Here is a 19,162-nt window from a genome sequence, read left to right on the forward strand (position 1 = left end):
CTATTATACTATTACACACATAAAGACCCCCCCCGGGAACGTGTTCTAAATCTTCTAAACGTCATTAACATTAATATATGTTTTTGCAAAAAGGGTGAAGTGTCCCTTTAAATTAAATCCAAATAAGGTGTCTGCACTGCAGATACTGAAGCTTTAATAACACTAATAATGAAGCTCTAACAATAACAGGAACATGGACAGCGTGATACGAGCCTGCATGTCATTTAGCTAATTATGTCACTTAGATCATTGCAGCGAGGACAATGTGCACCACAGCATCCACATTGTATGCGCTGTGCTTATAGAAAGAAAACGCACAGTGTGTACAATGCAGGAGCTGGAAAGCATGCTTTTCCAAGTTTTCCTGATGATCAGTTTGCCCCACTGTGCTCCGTTACTTGGGGTTCATTTATCTATCAGCGAACGGACATCATTTACTATGAAAACTACTATATATACTACATATATATTTTGGTATATATATTTATATTATTTTTCAGATTTTTTCTTACACAGGCACACGCACGCATGCACATTAGTGAATGCGTCCCAAATGCCCAAATCTATTACATTTTAATGTTTGGGAATGCCGCCCGGCATAATAAACATGGGACGCACCACGTAGGAGATGAGCAGAACTCACCCCATCCAATCAGTGTGAATCCCCACAGATACTTCCTGTCTGAGAAGAAGGTCATGAAGATGAGGCTGTGGAGGTACAGGCCCTCCACCAGGATCCAGTAGTGGCTGGTGGCCAGGAAGTAGAGGAACAGGGTGACGGCCACCTTGCAGCCAATCTAGCGTGCACCAAAATGACACAGTGACAGATTTTGATTAACCCATTTTGACCTGAGATCAGATTAAAAAAATGTCTTCTACAACCTGACGGTTTTCTGAAAAAGTTTGTTTGTTTCTATCTTCGATTTTTCAGAAAATAGCAGACCTACAAGCTCGTAGGTCTGCGGTAGCCACCGAGTGGCGCGCGCTACGAGCTTGTTCACTCGGTTCACTCTGAACGTTCACTCTTTTCTCTCTTGCTTCTGAAGAAGGCGGTCGCATCTCTTTTCTCTCCCTCCCTTACCTCGCCTAACCCCCCCCCCCCTCCCTTCCCTTTTTCTTTTGGAGTGGAGAAATCAGTTTTTTTGGCGATGCGTCACGCTGGCTGCCTGTTGCTGTTGTAACACTTCAATTTCCCCTCAGGGATTAATAAAGTATATCTATCTATCTATCTATCTATCTATCTATCTATCAAAATATATATTCAAAGATTTGCGGCACATTTTCAAGATAAAATAAATAAATAGCAGATCTACAAGCTCATAGTGCAGCGCTATTTTTCAACAGCTAAAGTTTAAAATAATGGTTTAAGTTGTTTAAAGCTAAGGCGACACAGATGAGTCCTCAGGTCAAAATGGGTTAAAGGACTACATTTTCGCAAATAAACGGCATTGTTCATCAACAACAATAACCCAACATGTTTTATGTTTAGTTTGGCTTCTCTACTGTATATACACACACAGCAGAGAAAGGGAGCGAACTAATGGAGTGCAGGAGGATCTGCCTCAAGTTTAATGCCAAGAAAAAAGTATCTTTAACAATGCCAGGTTGCCTGACTGAACTAAGTACGGTTTGACAACCCCAGCTCAGTCAGACAACTCACGAATTGATTTAACCAATATTTATTATAGAATGAGAATACAAGTGTGCATATAATATTTTATCTTGGCGTTCGGCTCTGCTACATTTTTCTCCCTGCTCGGCACAATCAAACGCCATCGATAAACATTAAGAGCAGGGAGATAGATATACAATAAACCCCTCCCCATGGGGAACATCATTAACAGAGCCCAGCGGTGGTGCTGGGAGAAAACATCACATAACAGCAACCTAGAATGAATTAGAAGGATAGTGCACGGAGGTGTGGCCTAGGCTCCTGCGGGAGGTTTGCACATGCTCAGTGTAAAATGGTGCATTTATATAGCGCCTTTATCCAAGGCGCTTTACAGAGATTGTGCATTACATTCACCCATTCACACACACATTCATACACCGATGGCAGCGGAAACCATGCAAGGCACCAACTAGCACATCGGGAGCAATTAGGGGTTCAGTGTCTTGCTCAAGGACACTTCGACAGTAACTCTGGGGGAGCCCGGGTTCGAACTGGCAACCTTACGGTTACCATCCAGGCACTCTACCCCTGAGCCACCGCCGCCCGCCCAGTGTAAACAGGAACTGCGATGATGGAGTGTTCCAGCAGAGGTTCTAGATAGAAAGCTCATAACTTGTGATGTAAATAATGAGATCCAGAACAGTTGAGAATTAAACAGCAGCCACCCTTCCCTTTTCAAATACTTTGTATCATCCACAGCACTTGAATGAACAGTATCCATGTTCCTTTGTCATTTCACAAAAATAAAAGTTTGACACATGTACTAAAGAACATGGAAAATCCACAAAAGAAAATATATAAAAACATTAACATTTAGTGAATGTACTTGTCCTTTATCTTCTGTTATACACAACATTTTTCCCACAGTTAAGAAATTGATATACTTTTAAAAATAAAAATAGAAACAAAATCAACTTTGTACTATTCCCTTTTCGTGATATCCTTTTTATTATTTCAGTTCAGTGTCAGCAACTCTCATGCACCTCTAGCACCTCTGTTGGAACACCTCATCATCGCAGTTCCTGTTTACACTGAGCATGTGCAAACCTCCCGCCTAGGCCGTGCCTCCGTGCACTATCCTTCTTATTCATTCTAGACAGCAACCAATGAAGCTCTTAGAAGGAAGTGAAGTGGTCACGTGACTGGGCTGCGCCATGACACTTTCATGGACACTTTCACGGGAGCCAAACTACACCCGGAAGTTCGGCAGAATGCACTGGAGCCAATGAGAGCTCAGTGACCAGCTCATGAACAAACATTATTTATGAATGACTGAGACCTTTTGTAAAGTGATCGCTTCTGGAAAATAAAATAATATATATAACACGTTATTTTAAGCCGTCTTATTTTTTGATGTGCATACTACTTAATGTGATTTATTTTTTCAAAGAGCAGAGAGCAGCCCAGGCAGAAAACTTACTATGTGCTCTTCTATAAATACCTCAATAAAAATAAATAGTTATTAAGTCAAAAAACAACCACTCGGAAAAAACGTGTGATATCACTTATGTCTTCTTTCATATTCCTGAACCAATTATATGACAAAGCTCGCAATCGTTCATGTATAATGTTTGTTATGAGCTGGTCCAGCCGGCTCCATTCACTGCCATGTATTCATTGCACTACCGGTGTGAGTTTGGCTCCCATGAAAGTGTCCATGAAAGTGTCATGGCGCAGCCCAGTCACGTGACCACTTCACTTCCTTCTAAGAGCTTCCTTGACAGCAACCAGGAACCATAAGCAGAAGGAAGGCAGGAAGAACATGCAGTCTAGTGTTAAGTAGCCCGCCCAATTGGTCAGCCGACTGCCACATCAGCGAATGACGTGTGGGTCTTGCACACACTGAATACACCCACATAGTAATGCAGCATTTTTTATTAACCCCTTGAGTACCGTAATTTCCGGACTATAAGCCGCGGCTTTTTACCCATGATTTGAACCCTGCGGCTTATACAACGGTGCGGCTAATCTATGGACTTTTACAGCTAACGCAGAGCCATCTCAGGCTCTGAGCTAACGTAGCTGCGGCTTATAGTCCGGTGCGGCTTATAGTCCGGTGCGGCTTGTATATGGGATTTTCCCTAAATTTGGCTGGTGCGGCTTATATTCAGGTGCGGCTTATAGTCCGGAGATTACGGTATATGAATGCGCCCTTGAGCACGGCATGAAACCCCTCGAGTATATCTGACTGGACTAACTCTGCAAGCTACGTATCATTTATGTGATGACCTCATCATATTTGTGATGACGGCATCACATTTAGCCCAAGCATTGTTTTTCGTGCAAAACTACTAATGCTTGGAAAGGATTCAGAATCATGAAAACGCAGTAGTTTGACATTTCACATGAATATAATTAATTAAATTAGGAATGTTTTGCATTATATAGGTTGGCTGGCGATAACTGGCATTAAGCTACTGAATTGGACGTGGCCTTTGCCAGCCGTGTCCACATTTCTCTAAAATATGGCCCTAAGCTCCCTCACTATAAGGCCCAGCCGGGAAGAGAAAGAGGCGCACCACCTACCTACGCAGACACACACTTGCAGCACCACCGCAGGGCTAACAACACCGCAGAGCTCAGGACATTGATGCTAGACAGGAGAGGGTGTGAAGGGCTTCGATTCAGGAGTCCCGAGTTGATGTTTGGCTAGTCCGCACTTTCACATTGCGTCGCATATTGATTTACCTATGTGGTTCATTTAGCATTTTACAGGTCATCCTTCAAAAATAAACTAATAAACTGTATGTGACAGCTTCATTTGTCATTTTTGAAGGCTGTCTAATGGGCTGTACTGTACTTGCCATTCATGTTTTGTCATACTTCCGTGATCCAGAGTCTCGTCCCTGATTATATTAGGAGATGCATCCTTTGTCAATTAGGTGCTAGTTCCACACAGATTGTGGCTGTCGCTCACTCTCTGACCAGACTGCAGTCAAAGTCAAAGTCGTACGATTTGTCACACACATTACCGCAGTGAAATTTGTTCTCTGCATTTGAGCGGTGAGCCGCAGCCAAGGAGCGGTGAAGCTGCAGCCGTGCCACACTCGGGAATCATTTGATTAGTAGATTTGACCCCCCAATCCAACCCATTGATGCTGAGTGTCAAGCAGGGAGAGCATTGGGTCCCATTTTTACAGTCTTTGGTATGACCCGGCCGGGGATCAAACCCCGACCTCCCAGTTTCAGGGCGGACACTCTAACCACAAGGCCACTGAGCTGGTTAGCCAGTGCAGCCTGTGAATCTGATCTTAGTAAAACATCTTTCATAAAAAAACGGACCAGAGCGTGTATGAGCAATGGTACAACAACACACAGCGACCCTGGGTGTCTCAGATCTAATCCAATTAGTTTATTCCATGTTGCTTGTGTGGGTTTGGTGAGCGAAAAGCTTAAGGAGGTCTATTGATTTCACCAATGAAAGCTACAGCTAAAATCAGCCTCCATGCCTCAGTGACTCAAACCACATGTAAAGGCAGTGGGAGTTAATTCCTTGCAGCACTCCATTCTCACATCACTCGTGTGTCAAGAGATCTTCCAGTTACTATCACCTCTAATCATTGCTATAGGAGTTTGCCTTTATTTGAAGTTCCATCATGGATTCCATGCTGTAGGAGTTTGCCTTTATTTGAAGTTCCATCATGGATTCCATATGGATGGGTGTCCCTTTAGTGAACCCGTGTCTGCATGGAAGTTTGGAACTGTGCGTCACAATGGGTTGAGCACGGAACAAAGACTGCCAGGTTAAGGGTTGGATTCCCATTGAGGCCAACCAAAATGTCTCCACTCATTGCGCCGCAGGGCACTTCGGAATGAAAAGCCCATGCTGTACATTGACATGAAGCAAATTGACTAAACAATTACCTGGGTCTTTCTTTATATACCGTGTCTTTTTACACATCTGCATCAAAAGGATAAACAATGTCGTTCCCGCGAGAAAATAATGATGGCCTAGACCAGGGGTGGGCAACTGGCGGCCCACCTTCACTTAATGTGGCCCTCAGGTTAATATCAGACAGACAGACAGACAGACAGATATATCTGGAATACCATAGTTGTAGTAAGATAACCATAACCTTAGGCACACAAGTAATATGCAGACAGAGTTTGTGTCATTTTAACATGCAGGGAGCGCTCTGTAATGTCACGGAGACCTTTGCATCGTTGCAAAGGTCACATTAGTACACATTAGTTTAACATAGATTTTTGCTGCACTTACAAATTGTGTTTTGTTGGCTGGCGGTGCCTCCGTGATGGACTTGAGCTCTTCCACGCTGACTCTCTCGATGTCTTCCAACGCTGAACCGGAGTACAGCACCACGTCTTTCACAAAGATACTGATGGCTCTCAGCATGAAAGACACAAACAGGTGCATGTGTATGTAGTTTCTAGTGCAGTGTAGTCGCCTGCAGGAGAGAGGGGCACAATTGAGTTAGGTGGTAAAAAAGAAAAGTTATATATAAAGATAAAACACAACATTCCCTAACTGTATCTCTGGTGCATGCGCGAGCGTGCGTGAGTGTGGGTGTGTGTGTGTGTGTGTGTGTGTGTGTATGTGTGCAAGCATTTCCACACACATGAACAATACTCATCCTAATTAGAGCCAGCTGAATTCCACGCTGACTATAACACATTCTTTAGATTTAGAGGCTTGCAAAGCACAAATATTGAATTGCTCGGCTCAAAGTGAGCTGTAAAAACAAAATTGCAAGCATGTGTTGAGTGGTACCAAGAGCATGTGAATTTCACCCCAGACAAACAAACGTTATCTGTCAAAATGCACCCCAAAACATCCTCTTTAGGCATTCAGAAGGGAAGGTGTTTTTGAGGTCATGCTACAGCACTGCAATCAGGATATTGCTGGATCTTGATATAGTGATTATTAAAAGTTCTTATATAACTGCAATTAATTTGTATGAATAGGTGAGAAAAAAGAGTCTACTAAGAATACTTTAGCAATACATTATTACGCATCATTTGAAATGTAATTTCAAATGGCTTGGCATCTGACAAGAGAACCTTAGATTATTATTGATTTGATAGTTGTGGTCATAGTGGTAGCTAATCTACTAAACCAGTGGTCATGGTCGTAGCTAATCTACTAAACCAGTGGTTCCCAAGGGGTCCTTGAGGGAGTTCCAGGGGGTCCCCAGCTAAATGATAGTTTGGAACCAAATGGACCCTTATGGATCTGTAACTGAGAGTGTACAAATGGAAAGTGTACAAATGGAACCAAATGGACCCTAAGGTCCATTTGGTTCCATTTGTACACTCTCAAGAGTTAAATTAACATTGATTTTACAATATAAATTGGGGTCCCAGAGACAAAAATGCCATTAAATGGGGGTCTGTAGGCCAATATGCATGTCAAACTGGGAGTCCTTGAAATTAAATGTAATTAGTGTCAATTTGGATGTCCTTGGCATGAAATAGTTTGGGAACCACTGTACTAAACTGTTCCCCTGCTAATGTTAACCACTTGTTTTAAACCCCCTACCCCACATCTATTAGCCAACATGAACTGATCTACAAGCTCACAACATGTCCCGCTGCGACGTGTTGTGAGCTTGTATATCTACTATCTTTGGCTAATGTTCCCCACCAGAGTATAGGATGCTGGATTCAAGTGGTTTAAATGCCCAGTTTCTGCCTAGAAAACATTTGTAAACTGCACAAATGCAGTCCAAAAGCTGACATGTTGAAGGGGAGACATGAGCACAGCGTTCTCCAGAGCACAGACCCACATAATGTCAGCTGGACCCCAAGGGATGTCTTATTAAAGTCATTTGGCCCATAGATTTCCTGGTGCCTGTTGGGCACTCGATCTACTCTACTAAAGCCCTTCTGACAGCATACCTGCACTAAGTCACGTTGGTGGAAACCATGGTAAACAATGTTTTCACACCAATTCCAGATACTCTGTACAAAATAAGCAAATAATTAACAGTCCCCTGTGCATTCATTAGTCTTTTTTTTGCCACGGAGAAAAAAAAGATGAATTCAACTTTTTTTTGTTTCTTCCCTACTTTTAAACCACTGCACCGTTTTACAGTCCGTTAGCAGCAAGGTACAGCATAGGAGAAGAAGGGATTTGTCCAGCAGATCCCATTATCTCATCTAATTTGTATTGTTGCGGGTATAGTTCAGTAACCTTGGAGAAAATGCTGTATTTTACTCATTTGTTTTGAACAATTTTTAACTATTCTGTATCTACAGTATGAGTCTTTAAATGGAAAGAAATTCCATGAAACCACTCTGATGCTGAAGTCATGTACGCTTCTTGTCAGGCACAATTACCAACACAATATCTTACGGATCTGTGAAACGTTGCAGTCAATAACAAATAACGCGATTGTCAATACGGCATTGCTTAACCTTTCACACAAAGTGCAAAATATTAGCAGCAGGAGGAGAGGACACTGGAGCAGCACGGACATTTTAAGCCTTTTATTTAGGTGCTAGTATACAAAAAAGACGTTTCAACCTAGAAGGTCTTCATCTTGACTCCGATTAAGACCTTCTAGGTCGAAACGTTAGTCGTTCTTTGTATACTATAGCACCTAAATAAAAGGCTTAAAATGTCCGTGCTGCTCCCAGTGTCTTCTCCTCCTTCTCCCATTTAGGCCTGATATAAATAAAAAATTAAAAAGTCTTCTGAAAGAATATATATTCAAAGCTTTGTAGCCGCATTTTCACGATTTAAAAAAAATAGCAGACCTACAAGCTCGTAGCGCGCCACTCGGTGGCGCGCTATGAGCTTGTAGATCTGCTATTTGTAAGTGTCCTTGATCCTGTGATGCCAGCCGTTTCAGGCTTGAGGCACGTTGGTAGATTGCCTTTGTGCAAACATATTAGCATGCTATTGCACGCTATGAAAAAAACCCAGCATGTTTCTAAAGTAATGCAAGTCAGTTTCAATCCCAATAATACTCACTGTGCTTTAGATTTCTTTTTGATGCATTGGCAAATAACTGGCATGCTTTTATCTACCGAATAATGTCTCTAAATATTATTTCCACCCCCTGCATCTAAATCCCTCTCCCTGTGTTCGGAAAGATTGGAAAAACTGCAGCGACAACTCACCGGAAATATCCCAAGATGACCACCGCCACCATAAGTGATCCCAGAGAGATGGAGTAACCCACAGTGTAGATTAGATATAGCCGATCAAAGACATCCTGTACAGGGGAGAAAAGGGCATGTGGTATGAAGGAAAATTACTACCATATACAGTTTGTAGTATATAGAATTTATTGTGACCGTAGGTCGCAGTTTACTATGAAAACCTGCAAAACCAGTCCGTCCGTCCATCACGCCTCGTGAAACGCTCCATACATGGCCGATACAGAGTTCATTCCATATGTTGATTTGACCTCATCTGACCTCATCAGACCCTGTACACTCAAGACACAGCCCCCGCTGCCACCCTTAGATCTCCATATATGGAGCTGACCTGTTCTGACATTCCATAATTGATCTGACCCCCATCAAACCCTGTATACTCAAGACACGCTCCATATAGGGCCAGACCTCATCAAACCCTGTACACTCAAGACACGCTCTATATGGCCAGTACAGTCTGCTGTCACCCAGATGGATGCCCTTTTGGGGGTGAGGTTGCTTCTCGCCGTCAGTCAGGGGCGACTTACTGGTAAGTTATATAAACAACAGTATTCTACTCTCCATGCAGTATACCATGTAGTTTGTACTTTGAATCAACTACAGAATTGCCAAGATAATAATAGATTTGTCTGTTTTCAAAGTACTGTCATTTCAAATAATGACCCCATGCCTAAAGTGATGTGTGGCGATGTGATGCATTGTTTATTATTTAACTGTTGCTGTCGGGCGGAACTTTGCATTTCCAAAGCGGAAAAAACAACCTACAGATCAAGGTTCAAGGTTGTACTTTATTGTTACACCTTGTGTACAGGTAAGTAAGTAAGTAAGTAAGTAGGTAAGTAAGTAATTAAGACCTCTGAAAGCCAGACAACTACAGAGGCATCAGCCTGACATGCATCACTGCAAAGGTCTACAACTCTATGATCCTGAACCGGATACGGCATGCCATCGACCGTCACCTGAGGGTCGATGGCATGACCACAGACAAATGTAACCACTTTTAACATGGCGTTCTTATCGTATCTAACTATAAATGTGCCACGTCTCTGTGTGTGTGTGTGTGTGTGTGTGTGTGTGTGTTTGTACGGTTGTGATGCACGTAACTTGAGAACCGTTTGCCCCAGCGACTTCAAATTTGACACACCACGTTCCATTTGTGATTACCATTGGATTGGATTTGTGATTACCATTACAGAATATGCATTTTGAATCATCTCTGAAACTCGCAGCATGGAATGCAGCTGTCGAGGCAGCGCCGCCGCTGTAGGTTTTCCTTTTTTCCGTTCTTTTCTCCCAGTTGTGCTCTGAGCGCTCTCTTGATTCTCTCTCTGGGGGGTCATGCGTTCCTGCTTGTATTAAACGACCAGGCCAAGCTTGCAAAAATAGATGATCTTCAAACTCGAGTTTGTAGATCAGCTGTTTGTTTCGTGACACTTTCACAAACAAAGTATCTCTCACACACACACACACACACACACACACACACACACACACACACACACACACACACACACACACACACACACACACACACACACTCTTCATTCATAATCTGTATCTGTATTTTTGTTTGAGTCACCAAATGTATCTTTTGGGTCTGGAGCTGAAAAGGTTGAGGAACCCGTACTCTTCTAGTACAGTATGGGCTGCAATGCATCAATGCATCAATTAATAATAATAATAATAATAACAATAGTGGTGTTCAACCCAGTGGTGATGGATGTTTGTATATGTCACCTCATATTCTGTTTTCATCCACCAGAAGGTGCAAGGAATGACCTGGCAATCAGTCACTAATGAGTCACAGGTGTTGTGTTTATTGGTAAATGTTCAGTTCTGCCTGGCATTTGGCAGAATTAAATCCACAAGCTAATAAACTGCTGTGACTGCTGCACGAGCATAAAGACAGAGCGATAATAGGACTTCTGCCAAAGCAACAATTCAGCCACAAAATGTATAGAAACAGATAAGCCACATTTACACGATGAAAATATAATGAAAATATTACTTCCATCTAGCTGTTTTTTTTTTTACACTTTGTGCTAATGTCCATTAACCCATCTACTGCCACCTGGTGGACGCAGACTGCCGAGCTGTTTGTAGTGTGACACACCTGGATTCACATCCTGTTTGGGTGGCTTAGATGCTAAATAAATAGCGTCAATGCTATCGAGCTAAAATGAAGCCATCCTTGCTCTAGAAAGCGCCAATGTTCCCATCTAGATCACCGGAAAATCAGCAAAGACCTCCGAACATTGCACATTTTATCCAAACCATGGAGAGCTCCATAGATGACAAGTTATTCAGCTTTTTAGTCAGCCTGTATAAAGGGAGGTGAACGGCAGCGCCAATCACTTCTAGGATCACTAAAGAAGTAAAAGCCAAGCATTTAAAAAAAATAATTAAATCAGCGATCCGGTTTGATATCAATAATAAAGGAGCAGTTCATTTGTTAAATACAGCAGAGTTGGGGTCTTATAACTTCAAAATCATTAAATCAGAACACAAAAACATATCACCATACAGTATAACCAGTAAGACGCCAGCTGAGGGTGAGAAGCGACCTCACCCTAATTGGAGAGGTTGCGTGCACGCATCCTCCTGGGTGACAGCAGACTACTGGGCGAGCGCTGGCGCTTTGGAATGGGGGGGTCAGATCTTAATTTCCGGGCCTGTTGAGAACTGAGTTTTTGCCAGCTGCCGGGCGCGGCTGCACTAATAACTTTGGGGCAGGCCCGTCTAGAGTTAGATGGGTCAAAACTTCAAAAGGTCAAAACTTCAAAAGGGAGTCATCGAAGAGGAAGGATGGATGGGGAAGGATCAACATATGGAATGTCAGAACAGGTCAGCTCCATATATGGAGATCTAAGAGTTTGAGGTTTGTGGTCAGATGTAGAGTTTCTGGCCAATATTGATGACATCAGTGATCTCCATATATGGGCTTAATATTGATGACGTCAGGGATCTCCGTCCCTGATGATGTCACGTGCCCGACCAACACTCTGCCGGGAAATGCACGATTCCATAGCTAACTGCGACCTTCGGTCGCAATAACACGGAAGGAAATTGGGGCAATTGCGATACATTTTGTGAGTGAGTGAGTGCATTACATTGTAAACACATGAGGGTATGGGATAGGGAGAAAACCTTTCAGCAACCAGCAAAGAGAAACAGAAAGGACCCCACGGGTCACTACTCGGTTGAGACTTTTTTGAGACAAAAAACAAAACGAAAAAAAAAAAACATTGCCTTTGAAATCCCACCTTGGTGACAGACGTGGTGTCACCATATAAGCATACGTTTCTAATAAAAGAAAAACAGCCCTTTTGAATTGAGCGATGGAGCTCGATCACAAAAGGCTGGGTGGAGCTTTCTTTGACTTTCCAGGCGGTGCGATTATTACAGCGGCGAGCAGGCAGCCAGAGGACATGGTTAGGGGAGCCGCTAACCACACTCCTCTTTGGATCAACACAGCAGGCGGGCTAGAGGGGCCTTTCCTAGGGGTGATGTAACCAGACACCCCACTGCTGTTATCATTTAGCATCGAGCCCGCATGCCAAATGCAGGGTCTCTAAGTTGTGGTGGTGGCGGTGGTCCGCGGTGCAGTAATTGTGCCGTTGAAGAAGGGGGTTTCATTTGTGAGTATGGCATTTATCATTAAGTACCAGCAACGACTCCTGGGAGCCCATCAACATAAACATTTTGGAGTCAGTAAGAAACTGTCGGGCGTCAAGGATGAGGTTATGCCAATGTCTGCCACATCCTCCACACCGAGGCTCCACATTTAAGCCGGGGAGGAGAGGGAGAATGCGTGTGGGAGAGCCACTGGTTCATGGAATCAGGGTTTTGTGTGCAGGAAATGGTCAGAATTACATATCGTTTTGCAGTAAAAAATGGCACAAATCAAGCTGATTTAAAAACAATGGACAATTGGAATATACCACTTTTTTAAAGCTGTTACAGCTCTTTATATAGTGGCATGGGCATACACTTTGAACATAATGCCCTTAATAATGCCATGTTGATCTACTTTTTTATGAATTTTGAGTTGTACCATTCATCTTCAGGGACTGATTGCATGCAATCAGGCTAAGTAACCCATGGTAACCCAATGTTTGCGAATGTTGAACTCAGTCAATTGGGTCGGCACCGTGGTGGAGACTGACTGGGCTTAGGTTCCCTGGCGCTGCCTCCGGCTTGGCCACTGTTGATTCCGTCGACTAAAACTATGACAAAGAAATGTTCGTCGACTACCTTTTTTCACTGACGAAAACTCAATGAAAACTAAGCTATGGTGACTAAAACTAAGACTAAATATTTTTGACAATTTCGTCAAAAAAAATAGAAACTGTTAGGAAGGGACTAGTGGAGTGGACACAAGAGATCCAGTATAAGTCATTTTACACTTGGTTGTGTAAAATCAGCCATTATGACGGCATGAAGGCCCGCCAAAACGGCTAAATCAACTGTACATTTATTCGACTAAAATGTTATGATGTATAGTGGACTGAAACTAGACTAACACAAAGACATTCAGGTGACTAAAATGTGACTAAAACTAAATGAAAACTATTCAAGAGACTATGACTAAAATCTAAATTTGCTGTCAAAATCAACACTTGGACTTGCACATTGTTTTAGTTTACATTAGCGCCTCCTACAGGTTGGTCAGCATGGAGTGGAACTGGAAGCGACCAGTGGTGGAAAAAGTACTCAATTGTTTTACTTAAGTAAAAGTATCAATACTGCAATGTAGGAATTTTCTATTACATGTAAAAGTCCAGAATTCAAAATGTACTTGAGTAAGTAGTAGTAGTAGTAGTAAGTACAAGTATTGGTATCAAGATGTACTTAAAAGTATCAAAAGTAAAAGTATACTCATTTCATTTCAAGTTCTCAAATGTATTAAAGAAATATTTTGAAAATAGCAGATCTACAAGCCGTAAAAATCTTCTCTTATGTGGGTCCCTCGCATATCTTTTCAAATGGGGGTCCGCGGGCTAGTAAGTGTAAATTTGGGGGTCCTTGACATGAAAAGGTTTGAGAACCACTGCCCTATAGAAAACGTACCCCTACCCTATGTGACCCCAGGACAACTCTCAGGACCAACACGTAAACTTCGGATATCTCATAATCTAATAGGCAGAATGCAGGATGCACAGCATTGATTTCGGTGACCCTACGGCCTATAAGGGCCTTACCTCTAGCGCCATCCATCCGTAGGCTAACATGATCACTTTTTTTCTTTTATTTCCGGTATACTTTATTATTTCAGTAAGTTTAAAGCCCTTGATGTTATTCACAATATGTTCATCTGTCCGCGAGTAATGTGCTTGCACGGTAAATAAGGCACATCAAATGCGGAAGAGAAGGGACGCCGTGGCTAACGGCTGGGCTAACGGCGAAAGCACACTTAATACGGTTTTAATATGGTTTGAATTTCAGGTCCAGGAGCTGTCTATCGAAACCACATTGCAAGTTGTATTCCAAACATAATCCTGTGATAACGAGAAAGAAGATGAGCTCAAAAGTACGTTAGGTCTACTGGAGTGTAAAAATAAATGGTCGCCAACAGAAAATCTCACAGAGTATGACTTTAACCCATTCTGGGTGGGAACACCTTTTGATGTTTTAAACATTATGTTATACGTTAGCTATTGAAAAATAGCAGATCTACAAGCTTGTAGCGCGGCACTCTACGAGCTTGTAGATCTGCTTTTTTTTATCGTGAAAATGTGGTGCAGCACTTTGAATATATATTCTTTCACAGTGAGCGTTTTTAACTCAAATCTTTGCTTCTGGGGGGGGGGGGGGTCCCTGGAAGAACATATTTTCAGATGGGCGTCGGTGACCAATTACATATAATTTCTGGGGTCCTTGACATGAAATATTGAGCACCACTGATGTAGAAACAAAAGGTATTACAGACAACTGTCATGATTTAGAAGACATTTTTACATTTTCGACGTCAGGCCTAAATACAGGGTTAACCTTTTTTTAACCAGGCAGGTCACTTACGAACTTTAACAAATTAATTCAGATCAAAGTGCAACATGTGTTGTGCTGTTCTGCCCTTGTGCACATCATGTTCAAATAAACCATGATGACCCCTCATTGTGCCTCAGGCTCGTGGCAGCATGTTCTCACTGTATTGAAAAGGTCTTTGCTCGAAATGGGTTACAAATTCCATGTACGCTGTAAATAGCAATGCAACATTGTGCAGCAGTAGTGTACGGTGTAGATCAGGGGTGCCCAAAAGGTACAGTAGATCGCGATCTACCAGTAGATCACAATGTCTGTAGCCTGGTTTCCAGCCCATAGACCCCGCCCAGGGGTACAATGGCTGTGCAGGTCGGTAGACCACATGACATGCCACTAAACATTATAATTGAAATTATTGCCACTTGAATTAAGATGACTTGATTGGTATCCAAAAGGGCCTGTCAGCTCAGACCCACATTGCAATACTTCATTTCCAGAGAGTAACAGAGTATTGCGTAAACATCAGTAGCTGTACAAAATGCCCTCATCTAGATTGACAATTGTCATTCAGTGCAGCTGCACTGATTAGTTCAGGTCGGGGTGCCCCCAATGGTCTTGATGAGAGTTTTCAGAAACAGTCTGAGATGTGTATTTCCTTTAGATCTAATATGTTATCACTTTACTACTTGATGAATATTTTACTTGTGTGCGTCACTGACCCAAAGTAAAGCACCAGAATTTGTGTTATTTATGTTTTGCCTAATCTAAATGCATACTAATGATCAGCTCCATTTGTTTGATTTACTCTAACATGGTATTGGTAACCAAGTATATACTTCATTCTATGCTTTCATTGTAATTTGGGGCTGATTCAGAATATGACATTATGGTTTCATTACGCTGCGTACATGTATGCTGTATATTGTAGTATTGTGTGTTTGTGGATTAGGATTGTTTGCAGTCATGGGATGAGTATTGTATTTGTTTTAGTATTGTAGTATCTCCTTATGTGCTCTCTCTCCCTCCTTTAGAACCACACATATGAACAGACAAAGATTATTGTGTCTTGCCAAACTACCATACTGTGCTGTTTAATTGTGCTGTGCTACCTTCAACAAAGACTGTGCCTACGAGCAACTTCAAAATGTTCATTTTTCAGTAAATGAAATGAATAAAACCTTATATCATATAATTCTAACAATGTCTGAGTGTGTGTGTGTGTGTGTGTCACTGTGACTGCCGTAACTCCTCAATGCCTGCACCAATCACTCATTGACCATATGAATATGGAGGGCGTAACGAAGCCCTTTTTTCGATTTGACACATTAATGATTATTAATGAATTTATTAGTCAATTACAAATGCACCCGGGCGCAGTACCCCCCACGGCCACAAGGGGGTCTCACAACGGGTAAGGGCTAGTATTTTTAAACGATGCAATACTGCCTCATCAAAGTTGGTGTTGTGACTTTAGATATTGTCAATTACTTGCATGAGAAGGAGAAAGGTGGTGGAGTTAGCTGTTTTAACAGACAGTCTGAGGGTCCAATGGAGTTAAGAGGTTTTGTCCAATGCGTTTTTTACTACTTTCCATTGGTTCAATATTTTCGAAAACCTCAAAAATGGAGTTATGAGGTTTCCCTCCGGACAGCAACATTAACATCAGCGCCACTATTCCAAAGCCCTCAGCAAAGGGAAAACAATTCCATATAGGTTTCAAATTCCATGTACAGTACACTGTAATAGCAATGCAACGTACTGTAGTGCAGCAGTAGTGTACCGTGTGTAGATCACAGTTGTCTCCGTTTAGTTTTTTGGGTGGTGATCAATAAAGCACACTGGCTGAATGTCTCAACTTGGGCTATAATTGGCTATTGTGTAGTCTTGTTTCCCACCACACATTACTGTGTATATGTGGGGGTTTTTTTAAATGTGGGAAATCTTCACTAGACGAGCATGCCTTCTTGTTTTTGTTTTTTTGCTGTGTCACAAATCACAATTGATGTCGCAAACATGCCTGAGAAGTAGCACGCACGCACGCACGCACGCACATACAGAGTCACTACCTCTGTCTATCTTTGTCTCTCTCTGGCAGCGCATTCTGTCCAGAGGCAAAACACAATAATTACAACAATCCAAACCAGTGACAATAATTGTTTTGGGATTATGAAGGCATGGGGTTTCGGGAGTAGAGGATCTGGAATACAAATAAGTCAAAATTACATTATCCTGATTTCTTTCTCCTCGATCAGAAATAGGTCTCTCATAACATCTCGCTGGGAAAAAGGGGGTGAACATGAGCAGTGTCACGTCATGTCAGGTGTCACATTTAGTGTGTGTTTAGTGGGTTCTTTGTACAGTGGGAAAGGGGTTTTAAACCCATTTAGACCTGAGAACAGATCTACAAAATGTCTTCTAAATCATGACAGTTTTCTGAAAAACCTTGTGTTTCTGTATCAGTGGTTTTCAAACTTGTGTCAAGGATTTGGCCACCGACCCCCATCTGAAAATATGTTGTTCCAGGAACCCTCCCAGAAGCAAATATTTGAGTTAAAAGCGTTCACTGTGAAAGAATATAGAGCACCGAAGTCTGACGTCAATATCGGTAGAGGGCGCTAAGTCCACTGGTTCGTGTACTTTTATTTGCATTGTAATCCCCCATAGGGGGATTTTAGATCACCTCTTATAAGAACTGCGTTTGAAAAATAAACATCTCATCCTGGCCGTTTCACTCATATGGATATGAAGGATCAACTGACATCAACGCTAATGTTACTACTGCCGAATTAGTTAGATTTTCGCTAGAAACAATATGAGTGACTGACGGCCGTAAACGATACAGACACACCTCCCTGACAATATCGCCGAGACAGCTTGTTTATTTTTGGACCACAACGCTTATATGAGACGATTTCAAGATGACCCCATGTTATTCTCCATAGAGAAATTACTTCCGTGAACCAGGGGATGAGCGAGTGACGTCAGGACTTCGGCGCTCTATATATTCAGAGATTTGACGACACATTTTCACGATTTTTCAAAAATAGCAGATCCATGAGCTTGTAGATCTGCTATTTTTCAACAGCTAAAGTAGAACAAAAAGGGGTTCCCGTCTGGGTTCATTAATGCCGTGATGGGTATGACATGACTCACCTTCTCGTGGTTCTGGTGGGAGAGGAATTTTGCGCATTCACTGTAATTGGCCCATGTTTTGTTGTTGGTGCTCGCCAACTCCCAAGTGCCATTGTTGTCACATCGACGATATGCAAGGCCTGCAATTAGGGAGAGAACATTTTGTTTTTTAAAGATGTCGCCAACCGTTGACACGAGACACAGTAGGGGGTACGCAGATAATAATAACAGACAATCACATTGATAAGTATACTGTAGGGCTTTGTTCAATGTTGGTGCTCGCCAACTCCCAAGTGCTATTGTTGTCACATCGACGATATGCAAGGCCTGGCAATTAGGCAGAGAAAAATTTGTTTTTTAAGGCTTGAACCTTTCAAGCCTGTTTTCTCAACTCGCTGTTTTCTGCGAGATATTACTCTATCCATATTTCCAAAACTGGTGAACAAACCAACATGTCAATTTGAAGCTATGCTTCCCTGCTTTCATATAACATAACAAAAAGAAATCAATGATGTAGCCTCGGTCAGAAACGGTCAATACACTACTACACGACTGTATTGATTTTCCTTGAAGTACTGAATGAGCTTCGGGGATAATAGTGTCGACGGGGCGTGTTCTTACCTCTGTGGTTGAAGTCGTAGATGTACTCTGGACAGGAAATGGACACGAGCTTGCCTGGAGGCCCCTCTGGCCAGCAAACAATGCCGTCCCACTCTGGCAAGCAGAAACCATCTGCTGACATAACAAGCAGTGGTGACATTTAAAGGTAGAGTCTTGAACCATGTGTGTTGCCTCGGCTCTAGCGTTTACATCTAGCATTAAGTGACTCCAGGCATGCATGTGCACCAGGGCAAGAGGAGACGAGGTCGCACGGTGCTCTCAGGGCTTTAAGAGCAGCCCGTTGTTTCCCTTTCAGATGCTCTCTACTCTCTCCCCGTGGCACGTTTTGGTTTGTTTGCATTCATCACTCAACAACACCATACTTTTTTACACACTCACCATACACTACTGATTGTACAGAGCAACCCACTCACATCACCGTTTTGTTAAAGATGGAGTGCCGTGATGTTTCCCCACACACTAAAACATGATCATCAGGTATTATTATTATTATTTAAAGGAGGAATATTTGTTAGAATGTCGTTTTTTTTGTGGCCACACCCACCAACCACACCAAGAGGTCTAATGAAGTATGTTGCACACTACAACTGGAAAAAAATACAAAAATCACAGCACTCCATTTGTAATTAGGGT

The 19,162-nt window shown here is 42.3% G+C and overlaps 1 protein-coding gene across 2 annotated transcripts in view; it reads right to left on the reverse strand.

Annotated features, from left to right (window-relative positions):
• Nucleotides 1-19,162, reverse strand: part of pth1r (parathyroid hormone 1 receptor) — a 67,519-nt gene that overhangs the window by 5,521 nt on the left and 42,836 nt on the right. Inside the window, exons 3-7 of one of the 2 annotated variants that reach the window (XM_083781226.1) lie at nt 18,530-18,640; nt 17,930-18,048; nt 8,756-8,850; nt 5,892-6,078; nt 644-797 (exon numbers count right to left, since the gene is read on the reverse strand). In XM_083781226.1, the coding sequence (XP_083637352.1) occupies nt 644-797; nt 5,892-6,078; nt 8,756-8,850; nt 17,930-18,048; nt 18,530-18,640 (666 nt within the window). Of the gene's footprint in view, nt 1-643; nt 798-5,891; nt 6,079-8,755; nt 8,851-17,929; nt 18,049-18,529; nt 18,644-19,162 lie in introns of both variants that reach the window. The other variant, XM_083781225.1, reaches the window with a different exon arrangement.

This window comes from Protomyctophum parallelum, assembly GCF_964188405.1.
Source record: "Protomyctophum parallelum genome assembly, chromosome: 14".
Taxonomy (NCBI): domain Eukaryota; kingdom Metazoa; phylum Chordata; class Actinopteri; order Myctophiformes; family Myctophidae; genus Protomyctophum; species Protomyctophum parallelum.